Source organism: Poeciliopsis prolifica, unplaced genomic scaffold (assembly GCF_027474105.1).
Source record: "Poeciliopsis prolifica strain line A6 unplaced genomic scaffold, Auburn_PproV2 SCAFFOLD004, whole genome shotgun sequence".
In the NCBI taxonomy this organism is placed as follows: Eukaryota; Metazoa; Chordata; class Actinopteri; order Cyprinodontiformes; family Poeciliidae; genus Poeciliopsis; species Poeciliopsis prolifica.
Genome location: NW_026562379.1, coordinates 4,412,080 through 4,433,933, shown reverse-complemented (window position 1 = coordinate 4,433,933; position 21,854 = coordinate 4,412,080). Strand labels below are relative to the sequence as shown.

At 42.0% G+C, this 21,854-nt stretch overlaps 2 protein-coding genes across 2 annotated transcripts in view; one reads left to right on the top strand and one right to left on the bottom strand.

The window, feature by feature from the left end:
• Positions 1 to 2,927: 2,927 nt before the first annotated feature.
• Positions 2,928 to 6,418, top strand: phox2a (paired like homeobox 2A). The gene is made up of 3 exons (XM_055027839.1): positions 2,928 to 3,538; positions 4,290 to 4,477; positions 4,797 to 6,418. Exons 1-3 carry the CDS (start codon positions 3,316 to 3,318, stop codon positions 5,289 to 5,291), a joined length of 906 nt encoding a protein of 301 aa, XP_054883814.1. The 5' UTR covers positions 2,928 to 3,315; the 3' UTR covers positions 5,292 to 6,418.
• Positions 6,419 to 6,541: 123 nt separating this feature from the next.
• inppl1a (inositol polyphosphate phosphatase-like 1a) overlaps positions 6,542 to 21,854 on the bottom strand; it is a 28,021-nt gene continuing 12,708 nt past the window's right edge. The window contains exons 7-27 of the mRNA XM_055027835.1: positions 20,661 to 20,750; positions 18,836 to 18,934; positions 17,884 to 18,034; positions 17,362 to 17,468; positions 16,528 to 16,630; positions 16,234 to 16,430; positions 15,938 to 16,055; positions 15,684 to 15,780; positions 14,770 to 14,908; positions 14,572 to 14,671; positions 13,783 to 13,871; positions 13,596 to 13,677; positions 13,418 to 13,507; positions 12,741 to 12,854; positions 12,256 to 12,432; positions 12,018 to 12,173; positions 11,771 to 11,855; positions 10,926 to 11,012; positions 10,082 to 10,817; positions 9,164 to 9,297; positions 6,542 to 8,372 (exon numbers count right to left, since the gene is read on the bottom strand). Coding sequence (XP_054883810.1) covers positions 8,273 to 8,372; positions 9,164 to 9,297; positions 10,082 to 10,817; positions 10,926 to 11,012; positions 11,771 to 11,855; positions 12,018 to 12,173; positions 12,256 to 12,432; positions 12,741 to 12,854; positions 13,418 to 13,507; positions 13,596 to 13,677; positions 13,783 to 13,871; positions 14,572 to 14,671; positions 14,770 to 14,908; positions 15,684 to 15,780; positions 15,938 to 16,055; positions 16,234 to 16,430; positions 16,528 to 16,630; positions 17,362 to 17,468; positions 17,884 to 18,034; positions 18,836 to 18,934; positions 20,661 to 20,750 — 3,051 coding nt within the window. The 3' untranslated portion in view covers positions 6,542 to 8,272. The remainder of the gene's footprint in view (positions 8,373 to 9,163; positions 9,298 to 10,081; positions 10,818 to 10,925; positions 11,013 to 11,770; positions 11,856 to 12,017; positions 12,174 to 12,255; positions 12,433 to 12,740; positions 12,855 to 13,417; positions 13,508 to 13,595; positions 13,678 to 13,782; positions 13,872 to 14,571; positions 14,672 to 14,769; positions 14,909 to 15,683; positions 15,781 to 15,937; positions 16,056 to 16,233; positions 16,431 to 16,527; positions 16,631 to 17,361; positions 17,469 to 17,883; positions 18,035 to 18,835; positions 18,935 to 20,660; positions 20,751 to 21,854) is intronic.

The following is a 21,854-nucleotide window of genomic DNA, read 5'->3' as shown; positions in this document are numbered from 1 at the left end:
CCCGGCTCACTCTCATACAGTTACATGCATCCAATGTGTTCTCAGCTCAGACATAAACAACATAAATGATTGAATCACTTTTGAATTACGACTCTGTTAACATATCTCTGACTGTGTCTGTCAACATAATCCCATCGAGAGCCCAGATTTCCCCAAGCCTGCAGTCAGATTTCTTAAAAAAAAAACAACACACTCCCCCAGGTTTTATCAAAACAGGAGTATGGAGTCCCTCTAGGTTTTGTTTTAGGATCACTGCTGATGACGCCAAATGTACGCTGACGACACTGTGGTGTGAGCACCAAAACTGCTCTGGTAAAATATGGTAAATAGTTTATTTCCCATCCATCTCCGCGTCTGAATCCAAAACTATTTGGACAGTTTTTATGAGAGCAGCGATTGGCATAGAGTCCAATATTCAAATATCTAAGGTAACATGTTTGCCCATCGACTTTGCTTCTAGTATCACATAAAAAAATAAGAAGAACATCATGAAATGCAATTTGGCTAGCTTCAGATTCATTAGAAACGATTTGTAGTCCAATGTTTGTTTTGGTTCAGTAGATTATTGCTTATCTTTGCAACATATAATCAGACCTTTTATGAGCATTTTATGTTTAAACAATAGAGCTGAGTCTGCTTCTTTTTTTTTTCTCAGGAAAGGTGCAAAACTCTGTCCTTGTGCAGGAAATGTTTGACCGAGGCTGGTCAAAGATTTTGTGGGGCCTTAAGCAGAAATAGATTTGGGTGCCCAAGTTTGACTGTTTGTGTCTTCTGCATTTGAAAACCTCAAATTCCATCATTTGATTAATAGCCAACAGTTAAATAATTTTAAAAAAATTGAGTGCAGCACTAAAGATGTTTGCTTCACCCCTTCAAATATTTGACGACTACTGGTAATTTGTCAGTTTTCTAAGTAAATTTGCTTTTTTTTTTAAAAACTTTTTTGTTATGTGTTTACTTTAAATTTGCTGCCCAGAAACTGTTGAAGCAAATCGAAAAGTAGTCTACTCTTCACATATGTGACTAGCAATCTCTAGGTTTTGACATCTGATCTTTGTGAGATCTCAAACACCCCTATAGCTCCCACTACTGGCCTGGAGGTCCTTAGCACAGCAGCTCAGTTTGGTTATATCTTGTCTCAACACAGTTTATCACTTTAGATTATGATTTTACTCATATTAAAAAAACAAACAATATCTATACATATTGTTATGTGCAAGAAGTTGATTCTTTTCAATTCTATTCTGTTTTGTTGTTGTTGTTGTTTTTTAATTTATTTATTTTTGCTCCACTCTGCAGTATAAACTGAGCACCAGGAGCCTCCCATGCTTCATTCATCCTCCGACTCTGCACCAACCACGCCACCACTGCTGTAAACAGATCTTATTATTACTAAAGTGAACGCAGAGTGGTGGGTTAATGCCATTAAGGGGCATCATCACGCAGCCTCTGGTCAAGCGGAGATAAGAGTGCGCACTTTTGAGCCTTTATTATGACATTTTCCGCGCGGGCGCGCAGGCCAAACTCAATTAATTCCCTCCCCGTACGAGCGCAACGTAATTTTTGGTTTGTGGATCGTATTATTCGGTGAAGTTTACCCTCTAATAAAAAGCCTGTTAATTCCACCAAGGGCGCACATAAAGCAGGGGAGCAGCAGAGTGAAAAACGAAGCATCCGTTCGTGTTTGGGAAGCTTTGCGCTCTTGCGATGCCTCCCGGTTTCGGAGCCTCTGTGTCACGGAGGGGCCGCGTGGGATATGACTTATCGCGTTGCATGACACCGTACAATAAACTTAAACCAATTTATGACGCGTCAATGCGTTTATGGTTAGCCCGACGCGTCGCGCCGCGCCGCGCCGCGCTCCCCCCGACCCCCACCCCTCCTCCTCTCCGGTCCGATACATCAAACTGACGCGCACTCTGGTGACATGTCGGTAAAAAGTGATCGGAATCAAATCAGAGCTTTTAATCTCGCCAATCACCGTCACATCTGGACGTTTTCCCCGCACATAAGGACTCGGCGGAGGAGCTGCGGCGCGTCAGTTGGAGACGCAGAGGAACTGGCCGGCTTTTCGAGATGCGCGGGGCCTCGCTGCTGGAGCGCCGTCTAACAGGAATTATGCGCACATTATAATAGTAATTATAATAGTCTTTAAAAAAAAAAAAAGAAAGAAAAGAAAAAGAAGCGATTGTAAAAAAACAATAATAATAAGCATTAATATTTATGCAAAGTCTGCCCCGACTGACAATGAATTTGTGAAAAGGCCTCAAGACCAAGTTTATAATGAAAAATGACATTTAAAAAAAAATCCTAACATCATTTTAGCGAAAAAATGTAAAGTTTTCTATCTTTTTTTTAATGAAATCCTCATGGACTTTTTCATATATCAGTATCTCAATCCAACAGTCCCAATGGCTTCCAGCTGTATGATTCACTACAAACAGCATTAACTAAATTGAATTTGACTAAATTCCATTATAACTTGGATCATCCAACTTGAAGTGAAATCTTCCTGTGTGGTTCGATGACGCTGAAGTGATTCAACGTAAATATATATTTCTCCAGCAAACGAGTTGAATCTGTTTGTCTGCGTCGAATGAACTGAAATCAGGACACAGATGAACTGAACCGAACTGAACCGAACTGAACCCGTTCAATGAACGCGAGTTTATGGAAGCGTGAGAATGATGGTCGATTCTCGTCACATCTGGGCTGAGCTGGAGAATTAGTAATAGATGCGTCCGGTAAAGGAAGCAGGGGCTTTTTAAGTGATTTGATGGGGGGGGGAGGTTCGGTGGTTTTAACTAACGCCGTGGACCGCGTGGGCGGTGCGATGATCTTTTGGGGGGGGGGGGGGGGGGGGCACAGTCTGTTTCCGCGCTCACTCGCTGGCGGCATTGTCATGGAAACAAGACCACCGCTTCGCCATTGTCTCGCGCCCTGCCGAGTTTATTATAAGCGCCGCGCGAGCCGCAGCGCGCTGTCAAACGGAGCGCAGCGCGGAGAGGAGAGGAGAGCTGAAGACACGCACAGACAGAGGAGGTGAAAGAGAAGAGAGAGAGAGAGAGAGAGAGAGAGAGAGAGAGAGAGAGAGAGAGAGAGAGAGAGAGAGAGAGAGAGAGTGCAAAGAACACATCTGGATTACCGCAGGGAGCCCCTCCACACAGAGATATACAAACCAAAAGAGTTTGAGGGAGGGGAAAGTTTGGAGAACCTGGAGAGAAGAAGCCCGACTCCGACGCGCCGTCACCGTCGAGAGACGAGCAGCAGCTGCGTGAAAAAGCCGCGGACCGGGGTCTGCGCCGGCTCTCCTCCATGTATAAGATGGATTACTCCTACCTGAACTCCTACGACTCCTGCATGGCGGCCATGGAAGCGTCGGCCTACGCGGACTTCAGCTCCTGCAGCCAGGCCAGCTCCTTCCAGTACAACCCGATCCGGAGCGGGCCGTTCTCCAACCCGGGCTGCACGCCGCTGAGCACGGCCAGCTGCACGCTGGGGGCCCTGCGAGAGCACCAGCCCACACCGTACTCCTCCGGTAGGACGCGGCCGCCCGCCTTCGCTCTGCTCTGAGGTCTTACTGGCTGCACAGCCAAGAGGGACGAGTTAGACTTAGAGAGCTGCAGCTGTTTTAATGGTTCACTTGATTCGAACAATGTAAAAAAAAATAAAATAAATAAAAATAACCAAAAGCTATTTTTTAAAGAACTCAAGAACTGGACTTTCTCAACCGTAAACGCTATGACACAAATTATAACTATAATTTATCTTAATGTCATAAATGATTCCGTTCTCAGCACGAGATGTGCAAGAATAACGAGGCAATACAAATATTATTTCATCCGTTTATTAACAACAATTCTGTTGTTATTAAAATGCCTAATTTAATTGAATTAATGCATAAACAAAAATGACGGTATTTTGCACTGTGTCTGAATGAATATCATGAAATACTCTAAACTCTCAAATATTTATGAATTTGTTCATTCTCAAATCTCAACGAACAATTGCTGAGTTAAATAAAACCGATTTTCATTGAGATTAAAAAGTATTAATATATTTTACTTTTTCCGAATAATAAGGCCGACTATTTTTCAATTTAGAAAAAATATATTTTTTGTATATTTAATGCAATTTTTATGAATTAAAAATATCCGGATTCGAAGCGACTCTGCCGTTTTTACGCACCGCGCATTGAGATTCCAATCACACGCCAATCGTTGTTTGCTCCATCAAAAAAAAAGAAAAAAAAAAAAAAAAAAAAAGAAACAATTGTCACTCTCTTTCAGTTCCCTACAAGTTCTTCTCGGACCCTTCCGGACTGAACGAGAAGAGGAAGCAGCGGCGCATCAGGACCACCTTCACCAGCTCCCAGCTGAAGGAGCTGGAGCGAGTCTTCGCCGAGACGCACTACCCGGACATCTACACCCGAGAGGAGCTGGCGCTGAAAATAGATCTGACCGAGGCCCGGGTCCAGGTGAGGGCAATAGTCTTTTCTGTGTGTCCTTCTGCATGGTGCACCTCCAGAAAGCTCTTTGGTTGGCTTATTGGGGCCTCTAAAGATTGTGAGACACAACAAATGATTACTAAAAACGAGGAGTTTTATGGTAATTAGAGAAAAGTTATGCGCCTCACTAAAACTGCATCTCCTTTGTTTTCATGTTAATAAATATTTCTATACATAAGTGTGTGTGGATGGAGGGTTGGCCTCTCCTTGTCCTCACTTGGTGGCTGCTACTGCATGTCCACCTGCTATGGTCCGTCCACCCTAAAGGTTCCTGTGTTTGTGCCTACAGGTGTGGTTCCAGAACAGGCGTGCCAAGTTCCGCAAGCAGGAGAGGGCAGCCAATGCCAAGGCCAACAGCTCTGGTGGCAACACGGGGAGCAGCAGCAGCAGCAGCTCTGGGGGGAAGAAAGGTGGAGAAACGAGATCTTCGTCGGATGACGACGAGTCCAAGGAGTCCACCTGCAGCCCCACACCCGACAGCACCGCTTCCCTGCCCGGCTCGGCCAACGGGAACCTGGGGAGCCCCGCCAGCCTGAGCCCCAGCCCGGCCCCCGCCAACAGCGGCTACACCAACGCCTCCAGCTCCCCGGTCCTGCAGGGGCTGAAGCCCCCCAGCTGGTCCAGCCTGGGGCCGTCCAACCCAGCTGTGGCCCAGCCGGCTGCTCAGACTCAGGAGATTCTGAAGGCCTGGCAGCCGGCGGACAGTATGACCGGGCCTTTCGCCGGAGTCCTGTCGTCCTTCCACAGAAAACCCAATCCTGGCATCAAGACAAATCTGTTCTGAGGTAGAGAGGGGGAGAAGACGAGGACCAATCAGGAATAGATGAGAGCTTCAAACTTTTTTTCTTTGTTTTTTTTTTTTAAGTGGAGAAACAAAAGATGCCCATCAAGTTCTGGTCAGAGGCCAGAAAATACCAGGTCTGGTAGTCCAGGCGTGTTATGAAGCTGTACAGAATCAGCTTGGATGTGGACAGATTACAGATTCCTAAAACTTTCTCTATTTAATGACTTTGAACTCTGCATTACAGGCGTTCAAGTTGTCTCCTGAACACTTCCTAGCATCTTCTCTGTTTTTGTTGCGTACTCACATTCCCACACTCTGTGCAGCAGCTCTGATGAAGTATGGAGGTCAGGTACGACCTAAAAGCAGAAATCCAAACATCGCTCATCTTTGCTGAGGAAACAAAGCAAACCTTTACCCTCAAGCACAACTAGATACACAGACTTTTTTTTTTTTTAAATGGCCCCAAATCTCTCTTTGCTGAGCGGAACGGGGGTGCCTCAAAATCCAATTAGAGCTGGTGGGTTCAGACTAGACGCCTCCCCAGATCGGCTCATTCCCTCGTCCGAATGTGACGTCTTAGAAAACAGTTGCCACTTTTGGCGAATCTCAAAAGGGAGACGGTTTTTGAGTCAAACTTGTAGTTTAAGCTTGGAAATTTGTGGGTCTGACTGCATAATGGATCTGTTCTGCTGATGGTAAAGCAATGCAATCCGTCCCTCACTTAAGACTGAAGAGGTTGCTTCCCCTTCCCTCCACCTGCTTTAATCAACTTTTCAGACCAAACCAGAATTACTTGTTCTAAACCTACATAAAATGTCCTGTTTTGTCCCTTAATGCCTCAGTTTTGGGCTTTTTCATGCATTCCTCAGAATGAAAAAAAAAAAAACAACAAAAAAAACCCCAACATGTATTTATTAATATTTTTCACACATCTTTGAATGGCTGTAAATTCTGTAGATAGTAATATAAATATTAGATAGTCGTCCCACTTTTTTTTCTGGCTTTACAGTCCTACTTCACTGCAGAGCGTCTGTCTCACAGGAACATGTGAAGCTCTGTTGAATGAGAAGTTACAGCACTATGAATATTCTAATAAATCTACATAATGAAGGCACTACCTGACAACATCTCATGATCTGGTTTCTTGCATGTGACAGAATAAGGTGTTACGACATTTTATTTGACCGAATCTCCTGAAGTTAAAAACATGTACAGTCCAACGGACAAGAAAAAGCGGTAACCCCGTGAACAAAAGGAAAACTATTAGACTTTTATTGAAAAAAACAACGGGTGACAATTTACATTAACTTAATACGAGCAAAACTCAAGGCTACATATAATTGGAGTGTAGGAGGAGAAAATTAACACGGGTAAGTCTCCATTTCACGCACACACACAAATATGAAACACATCTCTGAGAACACTGAAAGGCCTGAAAAGATTAGACACATTGAAATGACATATTTGCTTTGCAATTTGAAATAAGTGTGTGGCGAACAACACTGGGATCAACGGACTGGGAAACTTTTTCTACAAACAAATGATTGATTTCTACATCAGAGGACTCATTTAAAGTTTTCCTTCAAACATTCTTTCACTCTAAGCTGTTAAAATGACCATAAATAGCATAGTGTGATTCTATAAAAAATTAAAATAGTATAGCTCGTTATTTAAAACTAAAGAGGTCAATGGAAAACCTCTGGTAGGAACTTATTTCAAGGGCGAGCGTCTGCAGAGGCCGTTTCAGCGAAATAGCACCACCTGCTGGGCAAATTAGGGAGCACAATATGTGCAAAGTGTTCGAGGGGGAACAATTCCCATGAGCACAACATATGGCCCTAAAATACAGAAACATCTGAAATTATGAGAATAAATCTATGTCTTAACCATAGTATGACACAATCAGCAGTGTGATGGTTTATTAAATCTGTTCCTGTAATTACACCCGGCTATGTTAACCGACTCCCTGAACGCTGTGGCATTTCAAACGTGAAATTGAACAAATAAAAATTGAACACTAATGACACAAGTGCAGGCTCAGAAATTTGAGGCTTAAATAAAAGATGTAATATTCAGTCTCATCAGAGCTCGGTGCAGCATTCATGACTTGAAATGCACAGCCTTGCTCACTTTTACAGGAATTGTTCAGAGCTGGCATATTGGCGTCCGTGGGAAAATAAAACATTTACGCTACAAGGATCTTCTTTCCAGTACTGTCAAAATGACGGCATCAGTCGTGCAAGAATGGTATGACAAAAATGCTGCATCAAGGTGAAAATACACAGTTCCAGCTTTATATGGATCAATTTGGTTAGCTGAAAATTCCCTTTATAATAAAACATAAACATATAAATACATGCAGCGACACTCACTACCAGCCATAAACCAAATAAACTGCAGCCCAGACATCATTACAACAAAATACACAATCTGATTTGAAAAAGTTAACTCAGATCTATCAAAATTCACCCGCCTAGCTTCCTTTCTGCCGCTGCACACTCATCAAACAATAATTTCCAAAAATTAGGCTTAGAAATCCTCAAATGTGCCCAATTTGAATGAATCCTCAAAGAATTCAGTTCTCAAAAAAAAAAAAAAAAATGAAAGGAAAAAGAAATGTGCTTTAAATATCTTGCAATTACAGGTCAGATCTGATGTCACAGCACCGATTGCACCTCCCCACGCATCAGTTTTACCTTTGTAACTCAAAAAAAACATTGGATTTACAGTGAGGGGTTCTATAGTGATGCTCCGAGGACTGAAATGATTAAATAAGGCCACATCTATGACAATAACAACACACATACAGTACAAATGAAAGAGGACGTTGGATCAGCAAATGTTCTTGAAAGTACAAATGGAGTGCAATTTTCTCTCAGAAGGCACTGTCTGGCATCAGTTAGCGGGTTCCAGCTCGGATCGGGTCGGTTCAGCTGAGAGCCGCCGGTTTGGACGGGTCAAAAAATCCAGTCTGCAGCAGCTCATTTCTGCTGCTGCTGCTGCCTGAGGCTCTCCAGCAGGATCTGCTTGTGAGCGGGATCCAGGACCCCGGCCTCCTCCAGGTCCTCCTCTGTGATGTCACTGGAAACAGAGAAAATGACAAGAGTGGAAAATCACAACAAAATAAAAACAACACAGGAATGAGTGCACAATTTTCAATATGTAGAAGTGTTTAGTTAACCTGAATAAAATGAGTTTTCTCCAACAGATCCATGTTTTATGTGAAGTCAATACATTTCAGCCAGTTGCTTCCAGTTCATAAACGGTTTGAGCAGAAACGTCAGTGATGCCCAAAGTCGGCCCTCGAGGACCGACTTTGGGCATCACTGATAAACATCACAAACTTCCCTTCCAGCTTCCGTTCATCATTGTGTTTGAATCAGAATGTTACAGATTAAAAACAGACATTTAAATAAACATAACTGTTTCTCGTAATCAGAAAAGCTAAATAATCAACCACAAGTTTTCTGAAAACCATTTTAGGTCCCATTGCAACCTGCTGAAAGTGCATGTGTATGTTTGAAAATTACTGCACATGCTTTAAAATGTTATAAAGTTTCACATCGTATTGTTAAATCACCCTAAAATACATCAAATATATCATTAAAAGCCAAACATTAATGATATATTCATAGTTTTTCACTTTTCAAACCATTAATTTGCAGTTATGATACGAAAGTGTCATGTACTTTTGTTATTACTGTCATCAGTAAAAATATGCAAAGATTAAAGAAAACAGTCAAATACATGGAGCTCATATTTCAGGGGCTTTTCCTGCAAACTAAGTGGTCACTTGCTGCCCGGGTCTTTCATTCCAGTTCACCACAGCATTAACACAAACACAGGCGGTGTGTGTTTGTGACGACGGCTACCTGAGGAACTCCAGATCGTCCCAGCCGTTGTGCAGAAGCCCCTGCTCGTATCGCTCCAGTCCCAGTCTCTGCAGCCACTCCCCCACCGACGACTCTCCCACAGACAAAGATGAGCTACTGCTGCCCCACAGTGCCTGGACAGGAGAAATGCAGCATCAGCAAAGCACATCTGACGATAACCATTTATTACTTCTTTTTTAGGCAACTGAATGAATGTGAATAAGTGACACACAAAACATGCGCCTCTCTAGGATACTAGTCACATTAAGAAGAAGTAAGATTTACATCATTAAACGGCACACAGTAACTGCATTTAATCATATGATCAAATATATTCATATTTGTTGATGCGGCTATTGAACAAGCATCGGCGAAAGTAGTTTAACTAACAATCCTGACAATAGGGACAGTTTTATTTTTAAACATTAATGAATTTATGATGAGAAATCTATCACGACAAATGATAAACAATACGACAAATGCCTACCCCCAGTTAACGACTCCTTGAAAAGTACTCAAAGTTACAAACATCCATGTTTCTCTTTATGTGATGAACCAAGCAAAGATAATCATTGCTGAAAGATGACTGAACACAGCAAATATGAAGAAGCTGATCTGGTTAAATGTGACACGTGAAGAAAGGGTGGCGGAAGCATCATGCTGTGGGGATGCCTTTCTTTGCCAGGGACAGGGAAGCTGATGGGAAGATCAGTTTTCTTTAATCAGATTTAGGTGGAGCCTCTTAACAGGCAAATCTGTTAAGCGGCTGGAAAACACTAGAAACTGGAGCGACGGTTCACCTTCAGCTCTAAATATTCAGACAGAGCTTCAATGGACTGGTTTATATCACAGCATATCCATTGTGCTGTGGATATGCCACAACATGGGTCTGAATAATTTTAGGCTAGACTGTCTCACCTCCTCTGGCATGTCCTCTGCTATGCTCTCTGGGATGGGGTTCCTGGGTGGGAAGGTGCGGCAGGCATCCAGGATACCGATCGTTGGCACTCGAACTGGGGGTGGCGCTGAGGGAGCGCGAGGCGGTTGTCCGGGAAACTCACTCTCACTCAGAGTCTTTGCCATCTGCAGCACAGAGCACGACTGATCGTCCAACGCCCCGGCCGCCCCTCGCCTGAAACCGTCTCCCAAGGCCAGAGGCCCCGCGGGTCCGGCCGGCGGGATCCTGACCTCGGCCAGGTCCGGGTAGAGAGCGCGAGGCTTGCTGAGTTGGGCCTCCGCCGCCGTCTCCAGGGCTCCCTTAGGGAGAGGAGGAGGAGGGAAGTCGGGAGGGGGGCGATTCAGGGTGCTGCCAACTGTTCCTCCGATGCCTCCACTTTGAGCGCCAGCCAGGGCAGCGCCAGCCAGGGCAGCGCCTCCGTCATCCTCCGAGGAGCTCTCCTCACTGACTCCGCGGGCTGGGTGTCCTGACACAGTTCTGCGGGAGTGAGTGGGTCCAGAGGCTGCAGGAGGAGGTTTGGTTCGAGCCCCAGCTGAGGAAGGTGGGGCTTTAACGGGCGGGGCGGTCGGAGAGGTAGGAGAGGAGAGGAGCTCAGCAGCTGATGGATGGGGAACGCCCTCCAGGATGTAGTAGGCCGGGTTGTTGAAGCTGTTTTTGCCGATCGAGGAATCACCGTCTGGCGTGTCCTGTTTGGATCTTTACAATACAGACAGAATCAAAACATCCAACATTGTAATCTGTTTTTAGCTGGATATGGTTTATCTGATTGGTTTATGAATACAAGAGTCTGTCATGAGTTCGTACCTTGCAGCATTTTCCTCCTTGCAGTTTTTTTCTCCCTCCTCGTTGACCTTCCCCAGCTCTCCCAGCTGTTTACGAACCACAGACTGTCTGCACCACAAGCCAGTCAAAACAATTTAACATGCAGCTCCAAAAAGATGCTGACCAAGCCATTCAGAAATCAAAATATATAATAAAAACATGTTCTACATGTCAAACTTAATTTCAAAATACCAAATGATTTAATAACTCTGTTAAAAAACATTCAGTCAAATATTTGAATTTCAGCCATTTTGCTGGATTTGTTCCCTTTCTCATCATAAATCCTCAGCTCTGATTGGCTGATAATCGGTTTCAAACTCCTGAAACTGTTTTCATTCCCGCAGGACTATAAAACTCCCGATCAATCATCAACTAAAAGATCTACGTTAAAATTACAAGAATGTCCAACTCCTAACATTAAAAAGCAAGTGATAGGAGTACAGATTTTTTCAGAAGTGTTGAATATTGGTGTGGTATTTAGTCCATCATTATGTATCTTAACTTTGACGGCATCTATATACCATATGAAACCTGCAGGAATAAACGGTTTAAACCAGTGGTAAACACTTCATCTCTTTGTGACGGTGTTCCTTTCCAGTCAAAAGGCTTCAAAAGAAGCCACTCTCCTGCCTAGGTACATTGTTTCCAGGTTACTATTGCTAATAACAGGCAGCCTGGTCACTGAGCTCAACAATTCGTGTTGGTCTCCTCGCACAGAAAACACTCCGCTCGGGTCACAGAGAGACGTCTGTGTGGGTTTTATGAGTTAGCCCTGTTAGTTTCAGTATCGGTAAGCAGGAGGAAATGGCAGGTTGAGTTGTACTGACTTCACATACTCGTGTCCCACTCTGGACACCGTGGTGGATTTCCCTTTGGGTCCGCTTGTCTCGTCTTGGTCCACGCTGATCCACTCTGAAACAAAAGAGTTCAATTAAACCTGAGACGCTGCAAAGTCTTTGGTAAATCTAGATTAACTTCTAGAGCTTAAAAAGTTGAAATATTACGAGATTTTTATTAGCTTATATTTGATCTCCCTGCCTACATCTGCCTCTGATCCAAACACTGTTCCATTACCATACAGTCGCTCCCTGGTGCCCATCCGTTCAGCTGGAACCCTGACCCTCATGGAGCCCCGGATGTTTCCTGTTTCTTCCCCTCGGTGGGACAGGTAGGTGTGGAACTGCTGGGCTGTGCTGCCAATCATTGATTTAAGGGCCAACACACACTCTCCTACCAACAAACACATACAGACGATCATTAGGGCTGCGATACAGTCCCCTTCTTATTTAACACCGCAGAGTCCTGCTCCTACCATAGGACTCGTATCCGTCCACCGATTTGACGGTCAGCAGCAGGTGTTGGTCCTGCAGGTACTCGATTTCCGACAGGAGCGGTTTGAGCGTGGTGAGCTGCTTGTTGGACCAGCCCACACGCAGGAAGTTCACGTTGTCGCTGCTCTGGCTGTCGTTCTCGTAGCTCTTCTTGAACTCTAAAAACGCAGAGGAACGTGGAGAAGGACGGAGGAGGGGACGAGGTGGGGAGGAAGAAAGAGGAGCGAGAAGTTTCATTTACATGTGACACGGTGAGCATGCAGTCAATAAATGGATGCTGGCTCAGAGGAATACTGACTGTCTAAATACAGGGAGGGGAGGAAAGAGGGCAGGATAGGGGTGCAAAAAGAACAATGGTGAGTTTTCATACATTCAGATATTTTTTTTTTGTGCAAAAAGAAGGTCCGAGCTGCAGTTGAGTGTAGGTTTTAGAGTCACTGAGAGGATCCGGAAACCTCTGACTCACCTTCCAGACAGGTGGAGTAAAACTCTATGAAGAACTTAGTCCGGCTTGCCGTCTTAACAATGGCCTCAATGCTCTCAAACTCGATGTAGGCCTGCTCTGAAGACTTTGGTAGACCTACAGAGGAAGTCAGAAATGGAGACGAGAGAAGGGGGCAGAGGAGGTGAGCCAGGGCAGAAAGAGCGAGATTAAAAACACGAGTACAGAGGCGATGATTGTAAGGAAACTGCAGCAGGCATGAAATTAGCAATCTATATCACCATGCAAACACATGTATGGTCCTTAAATGTAACATTTTGTCATGTTATGAGAAACTTTGTTTTAGTGGAATCATGACAAACCACAACAAGGAAATGCAAAACTTCCCTGGTTTTTATAGTGTGCTGCAAAGTGCAATCTGAAAAGTATGGCGTGTCTTTGTATTCAGTTTCTGTCCCTCTGATCTCCCTGCACAAAACTGAGTGCAACCAAGTGCTTTAACATGATTATTAGGTGTCAAGCAACTCAGGTGAGAGAAACTGTAAAAATTTGATGAGTTAAGCACTTAAGTCATGTTTGAAGTTTCCCATATGTCCTAACCCCACACTAGAATGTATAAATCCTTTTGCAAGGTACTGTAAAAAAGAAAATTCAAATCCATGCCCTTGATTCTGTTGACAGATGTGAGTTAAAACATTTACCTTTCTTGGAGACAAACTGAGATGTCACTCCAACCTCAAATGTGCCAAACACTGGGGAATGGTCACTGGTCACAATATCATCTGTACAGCCTAGAAAACGGCCACAGTTAGCATTCAACGTGCAACCAAAAGCATTTTCAAGCCCAGAACCCATTTTGCTATCTTTTATCTGTCTTACCATAGGAGTTGCAAACAATGTGTGTTTCTGGATATGACTTCCAGAGGATCCGGTCACACCACGACGGCACGTTGGTCCTCATCTAAAAAACAACACAAAAGCTGATTTCTCCTTTGAACTCCCATAAAGAGGAATATAGATTAGTCCAGGTCAGAGGAAGGCTGTGACGTTTAAATCCTGAACTCACCCCTGTAGCTTTCTGCTTCTGCCACACGTACGTGTCCCTGGAGCCTCGTTCGTAACGGTAGGTGGGGGGGAACGAGATCTCTTCCTCAGCTGCACACAAAATGAAAAAGGATTACTTTTCTGTAAATGTAAGAAAAAACAAAAAAATCACAGATGCTTTTTATTTGAGTAGATCTACTGGTATTATTCTGACTCTGTAGCCCAAAAGATCAGAAAATTCTGCTGTTTTTAAAACTGCTCTCTCATTTAAAAGCAAAAAACTTGCATCCAGATTCTGACTAAAAAGGTGCTTACGCATGGTGCATGATTTGTACGTCGTATGTGTGAACCGGGGCAACGCAGAACATTTAGTTCCTGCATTTTAAACGCACAAAAAATAATAATAATAAGTAAACGAAGCCTCTTAATGTAATTAGACATAATTCCTTTACAAAAGGCTACAACAAGTAATCAGATATTCTAACTTTTAATAGTATTTTGTCAAACTTTTTTAACAAAAAGATTACAATTTCTGGGTGGAGGATATTTTTAAAAACAGCTAACCTTCAAAATGTGTGTATTTACAGCCTATCCCTCTTTTTCCTCTCACTTGCTCTAACTGAAAAGGAAACCTGTGGTTTGAGTGAACTATTTAAAGGATGGGTAGGTGCTTTTGGTAACTGTGAGTCATAACGTAAGCTGATTTATGAGGCCACTGAAATTCTGTCAAGGACAGAAACATTTTGACGACGATGAGATTTCAGCTCCTGAAAACAGTGCACACAATAAAACTCTGATGAGAGACACTAACCAAAGCGTAAAAACACTTTATTCTTCTCTCTCTCCAGGTTGAGCTGGTCCACTTTGAGCAGCGGCTCAAACTCTTTCCTGTTAATGTAATTTAAAATTTCCTGCAGAAACACGCAAACAATGGGGACAGAAATGGATCAGAAACCATGTTTCACACAATGTTGCTGCAGTCACTCAACTGGACTTTGTTTTAACTCACCTGAATATCCATATCCAGTCTGTAGTTGAGGTCTCCGAGCCAAAACAGGTGTGTGAAGCGCAGCGAGATGTCAAAGGAGCTCAGCTGTTTGTCTCCTAAGGACAGCAGCCGCAGGATGTCCAGATAGTTCTGGTTTCTCCTGGAAAAGGTCAAACAGTTGTTAGATTACAATTGAAAAGAATAAAGCAAAAAAATAAGAAAAAAATTGGCTTTTTCACAAATTAAATAAATATTTTTAAGTTAAAATAAGGAGCAATTTGATACCTTAGACTGCAGATCATATTATCTAGCATAAATAATAGCTTCACGCTTACAACAAAAAAACAGCAAAGCATCACATTCAGCCTGACTTCATGTTTCAAGCATAATTCTCATCAACTAACCTGAAACCCTGTGATTGTTTCATATACGTAGAGCCAACAGAAAAACTATTCCACTTTCGTCCACTAGGTGTCAGTAATGGTGATGATTATGAAAGGAAAGGTTGTCCTGCATAAGGTTGATTGTGTTTTTATTATGAAAATGAGTATCAGGCTCATTATATATATATATATATATATATATATATATATATATATATATATATATATATATATATATATATATATATATATATATATATATATCTTTGAAAATCTTCTTTGTAAAAAATATAAAAAATATTTCTTTAATATACAATAACATTGATTGTACAGATCTAAAAGTATGTTTCATTCAAATACAGTTATGGATGACCAAAAAAAACAAAAGAAACAAAACAAAAACACGATATAAATGACTGAATTTAGGTTAGGAGTTCCTTCATCTGGGGGTAAAAAATAATCAGGAACTTGATTCCCATTCTGGTTTTCAACTTTCAGAATCATCCATGTGGTGAAAATGTGTTTTAAAAATAGAGTGGTGATATTTGGCACCTTGCAATTTTCTCATTGCCTGACGTCAGATGACAGTTGACGAATCCAAACGACGTCCCGTTGAACATGAACGACACGCCAACCGCGCCTTTGTTGCCTGGGCAAAACGTTAGGCACACAATATTATGGAAGACCGAAGAGAAAATTAGCTTAATTCCTTGTTTTTAAAACTTTTGGAAAGTTTGAGTTTACAAACTGATGACATAATAATGCATAATCTTGATAACCAGTTAAAATAGGCATGTCATTTTTACCCAGTGTGTTAGCGATTCCTGTCTTAACACTGGACATCCCCACATGGCTGATCCTGTTTTCATGTTCAGGTTTCACCAACACAGCAAGTTTTATGCTCCACAGCGTCTGCACGGCGATCTGCAGAAGCAACAACAATAAGGAACTTGTGGTGATAATTTCTGCATTTAGACTAAACTAAGAGAACCCAGTCCTAATTCAGCTCTTTTCAAACTTCTCCTCAGACATTTCTATTTTTTCCTTTTTAGCCACTTCCTAATTTGAACAGATTTGAGGTGAAAATAAATATTTTCTTCACCGGTTTGTAATCCAGCTCCGTCTGCTCCTTCAGCACGGCTCGCAGCGACTCCACCCACTCCCGATCACACACCGAGTTCTCCTGCGATCCGAACACGTAAAGGTCATGGGGAATGGTGACGGTCATCTCGTCCAGAGTTTTCCCCAGGCCGCGGCACAGCACCCAGGAAGCCACAGATTTAGGTGACGGTACCGAGCCTGAACACAAAGAACAAATCTGCCTGTTGAATTAAAACTCATCACACTTTGGATAGATATGTCACTGAGCGCTACAGCGTGCTTTTATGTTCCTGACCCATATTCCAGGTGCCTATAAAGATGGAAATCATATCAGGCTCATCCTGGTTGGAATGTTTGTTCTTCATGAGCTGCAGCAGCTGGCAAAATGCCTCCCGCTTCTGAAAAAAAAAAAACGCATCAGAGGACAGAAGTTCATCCAGATTAATTCAATTGTGGAAAAAAAAATATCTTAATAGTTTTATCAAGTCAGTTATTCAACACATGGAATATCTATTTTTTGCTGGACAAATATGATGAGCAAATCACATCTTTATTTAATCTTATTTTACTCTGATTTTACTAAAGCCATTACAGTTAATCTTTGTTTTTAACAAATTATCATTTAAGATCATTCTCTGTCAAATACAAATTCAAAGATTGTTTTTTCTACTAATAAATGAGGTTAAATAACAAACAATAAACTTTGCGAGAAAGAAGAAAGATTGGACTCTCGAGCAAAGAAAAAAGGTCTGATGCTCCACAGCAACGAGCAAATCACGGTGAGAAGATGAGAGCATGCAGTGGTTCAGGGAGCGTTAAGACATTGTCTTCAGATGTGGACTGGGCACCACAGAGTCCTCAACCCCAAGTAAGATACTTTGAGATGTGCTGGAGACGTCTGATTCTTTTTTCAATCTCAATAAGATCTTGGTGAACTCTGGACGATATAATTGCTGTTACTTTGTGGAAGCTTAATGAAAGGACTCCACAGTGAATCCTGTCATAATAAAGATGGTCCGACTCAATGGGTTTTGATGTGCAATGTACTTTTTTCGTCGTTGTTAGTGTTATTCACTTCATCTTTCAGAGGACAGAGTGTTATGCCTAGCCACTGCATATATGTGCAAACCTTGGCGCTGGCAAAGATGAAGTCTTTCCTCTGACTCTTGTCCTTCTCCTTCTCAAACACAATACCCAGCTTGTTCTGAACCCTCTGGGACTTGATCAGCTGACGGACTGGTGGGAGACAGACAGGAGGAAAAGCAGACAGATGAGCTAAATCTTGTTTAGTGGACAAAACATCGACCACATTTGAAAATCCAACATGTTTATGGCAGAAAATGCTCTCAGGCAAAACTGTTTTCTGTCCCTTTTAGAAGAAAAATAACATCACAGTGACAAAAATGGCTACATGTCTCTTGTTTGGTGTGTGCAAACATCTGGTTTCCACTGAGAGGACACAGACAAATCCAATTTTCTCCAATCAAAAGTTTTAAATTGTGTGCATGCTATGTCGCTAATAAGAATAAAAAAATCTCAGATACAAATGAAGCTCTAAGTGTGAAACAATACCAACAAATAGAAACGCACATACTTCAGTCAATATGCGTAATCCGAATAGTAAGCTGTTTAGATGTAAAGAGATTCTTACTTTTGTCGTGTGTGAAGGTGGTCCAGTCCTCCTGGTTGTCCTTCACCTTCTTCATCACCACCAGCCGCCCTCCCTCGACATCCACAGACAAAGTGTATTTTTGACTCTTCCCTATCTTTGTCAGCTCCGCCAGGTAAACATCCAGCTTCACCTGCGATCAACCATGAGACATTTTACAAAGAAACAAACGCACCTGTGTGCAAATCACTCAAACATCATTTTAAACTTTAGCAGGGATAAAACCATTAGCTGTTATTGGTGATTCTGATAGTCATACACCATCTGCAGCAGTTTTAAGTCAGCTGTTGCAGTGAACCTCAAAATAAGTGAGCCAGTCTGATAGTGATATCTTACTTGAAGTTGCTGACTTGTTCAGGAAGAGGGTTTTGCATCCCTTCAGGTTATCTCTTCAAATTTTTGATTTAAGCCGATTAAATTTGACAAATTTTAACTTATATATATATAACAGGGCCGAGTTCTCACTTCCTTGAAAATCCTCTTCATTGCAACGGTGCCAAAAATAATAAACGGCGACAAAACGTCACAGATGAGCAAAGAGACAATGCATTATGATCATTCTTGGTGCCCCACTTTCCAGCTGTGCTGACATATTTTGTGACTTACAGAACACCAAAGCTGTCCTGCTCAGTCATAATTTAAATCCGGTCTGCCTTCTGGCACTCTAAACCACATCACAATGGTTAAATTCAAACGTAAAGATGCTTAAACACTGAAACACAGCAAGTAACAGGTTAAGTGACAGATTTAATAATTTTCCAAAGAATAGTTTGACCTTAAAGGTTTAGGTAAACACTAAACCTTTACTACTAATCCCTTCACATATTGCATTAGTTAAGGGAGCTCTGTTGTAACACTGGACGCCATCATCATACAGTGAGATGAGAACTAATGAGATCAATCTGTTTGTGGTTGACTAATGTGTAGGTGGTACCTCAAAGGCCTGCACAGGAATGGCTTTGCTGTGGCGCATGGAGAAAGGCGGAGGGGAGCATGGTGAGGACAAACTCATGTCCTGCAGAGCTTTCAGAGCCTGAGGTAACAAAGAGAGAGAGGGAGGCGGTTAAGTCAGAAAAACAATTAAAAGTAAGAGCGAGAGAGAAACGACCGGAGAACAATAAGAAGTGGGGGGGGGAAGAGGAGAAACGTGCTTAGACATTGTGCTTTTTTCCGTAGTGAATGTGAATGCAGGATTACGTTCCCATTCCCTAAAGGCTGATTTAGGCAGAGCCAGCATTATCACATGAGTCTGGACATGTAGTTCGACGGGACTGGAGGCCATTTCCTCCTGCGCCAGCCGAAGCCCCTCCTCACGAGGGAGAGGAAACCAGACCCAGGAAGTTCGAAATACAGCTTCGCTCTAGAAAGTGCAGGTGCGTTTATTTCTAAAAAGGTTTCACAACCTTGGACTTTTTTTGTTTATTTAGGTTACATGTAAATATCAATGTATTTTACTAAAATTTAAAGCGATGAAAAAGTGAATAACTGTGGGGCGCATGACTTTATACCATTGACTGAAGTCTAATTAAGCCCACATTACTCTGATACTTGTAAATAAAATCCAGTGTGTTCAGAAGTCACCTAATTATTAAATAGTTCAATATTTAATCTCAGTGTGAATCTAGTTATTCTGTGAAGGCTTCAGAGGTTTGTTGGAGAACATTTGTGAACAAACGGCATCATGGAGGCCAAGGAGCACAGCAGACAGGTCAGAGGTCAGGTTATATTCATTAAAAGAATATCCTAAAACCTGAATTAAATTCAGTTGATTGGATTTTATTTGGAAAGAAATTGTCTGTAGACCTCAAACACAGGATCCAGAAACATTTCTGCTGCTTTGAATGTCCCAGTGCCTCAATGGCCTCCACACAAAAGTAAACAGAAGAAGTTTGGAAACAGCAGGACTGTGAATTCTTCTGTCACAAACAAGAGGGACAAATATCCATATCATCGGAAATCACATCAACAGTCATATGAAAATGTTACTTAAAGCTTCACTTGGTAACTTTTATAGAAAAAGTTACCAAGTGGTTTCATAAAAGTTAAGACTCAGCACCTCTTGTTTCATTTTCTCACTTATGCCAGAACCCAAGAAGAGGTTGTGATACTCAATAATAGTTTGCTCTCTTACAGTAGAACTACAAAGAATATACTCAATATGAACTTAGCATGAACCTCATCCAGAAGTGACCTCTGTAGCTGAATTTAACAGAGGAAGCCTTTCTGCTTGTCAAGTAGACAAACTAAAGGGGTTTCCCATTGAAGATAACATCAGACATGTTCAACAAGAAGCCTTGTAATCCACTGCCTTTAATTCATGTCTTGTGGTTACTGTTGCACCATTGTGAAACTCAGTATTCAGACAAGTTTCAGACACACAACTCACAGATAGAGTTCAGGGCACTGAGAGCATGTCTAACCTAAAGGAAGCTTTGCAAGAAAAGTGCCGTATTTCCCAAGTAACCCTGACTCCATCTTAAATTGTCCTCAAAGTGTTGAGCTTAAAAGCCTAAAAAAGGCGTTCCTTGCTGTTGTGATGCTGCACTTGAAACTCAGTTGGCCAGAGGTTAAAAGCAGATGATCTATCATGTCAATGAAGTTTTCTGGAACCCCCCCCTTCGGCTTTAAATAACAACATGAGTGTGCGAGCATGTGTGTGGACAGGAAAAAAAAGTCAGAGTCACAGGAGAAGAGAGGAAGTGGACCTATTGTGTGTGAAGATTAAAGCTCACATTTAAGTTCCGTGTTGCTCTGTTTACCTTCTTTTCTATGGAGGACAGCAGATCTTTGAGAATGGCCAACTTGGTCACCAAGTTCTCCAGCTCCTGGTCTCCTCCCTGATTCACCGACTGATACAAGAAGAACAAAAACTATTAAAACCCTCCGAGATCAGTTATTTTTTTACATAAAACTGAGACAAACTAATGATGATGTGAAACTATTTGTAGTTGATCGTTTTAAACTGCAAACAGTATACTCCACGTTAAAACAGCACAGTTTATTGGGAATCCCCCTCGACAGTAACTAAAGTGGCTGCTGAAATGAGGTTGTTAAAATAAGACAGAAATGATTTAGTTCAGGAGAATACAAATGTGTCTTGTTTGTATAAAATCATCTATAGGGGTGAGTCTGAGGCAAAAAGTTAGATCAGCAACCAGAGTTTGCTTGTGTTCAAATCTTGATGGGGGACCATTAGGACTCCAGATTATGAGGTTGTATTGCTTCATCACAACATCAAAAGTGGATTGTGGTCTTAATTGCGCTATAATAAAGATTAAGGTGAGATTAATTCACTCGACAGGCCTTGGAGCTTCTGCAAACCGCTTTGACCTTGCTGACTTACTGCAGCTAAAATTTGTACTATTCTTTTGTGCTGGCTGCTAGTAATGTCATCACCGGTTTTCCTTTCTCTGTGTGTGGTTTGACTCACCGCTCCAAAGACTGGATGCTGATAAACAACTAGTCACAATTCAGCTTCATGAGACATATTGCAAAACAACCAGCGTTGCAAACAGCAAGTCTCAACCCAGTTTAGTCAAACTGGGCTAGCCCACTGCATCAAAATCTTTTAAACAAACTTAAGGCGTCAGTAGATGTCTAGTGATCTTTCACCGCAATTTATTGCCATTTCTACTTTATAACACAAAACAACAGTTTGAACAGATAAACGTGCTTGTCTTCAAGCATCTGGAAATTGTACAGAAGGATGGACCAGATTCTAGGGAACTGTAATTCTTTTCATTATCCGTTTCCTAATTTCTTTACATAATGGCACACAAGGAAGCAACAGGACTGAGGTGTTTCTTTAGTCCTTTAACATGTGTGAACGCTAGAATTCGAAGAAAACATTTTTCTGGATTCTAGCAAAAAGAAAGAGTTTTATTTAGGTCATTACTGATTTAATGTCTGACAGTATAAGAAAATACAGACACGCTTATTTTAATAAGAATGTC

What these genes read in the sequence shown, in the direction of transcription:
- phox2a (XM_055027839.1), top strand. Translation starts at nt 3,316, where the DNA reads ATGTATAAGATGGATTACTCCTACCTGAACTCCTACGACTCCTGCATG. An exon ending in GCCCACACCGTACTCCTCCG is followed by an intron (nt 3,539 to 4,289) that starts GTAGGACGCGGC and finishes ACTCTCTTTCAG; the next exon opens with TTCCCTACAAGTTCTTCTCG. An exon ending in TGACCGAGGCCCGGGTCCAG is followed by an intron (nt 4,478 to 4,796) that starts GTGAGGGCAATA and finishes TTGTGCCTACAG; the next exon opens with GTGTGGTTCCAGAACAGGCG.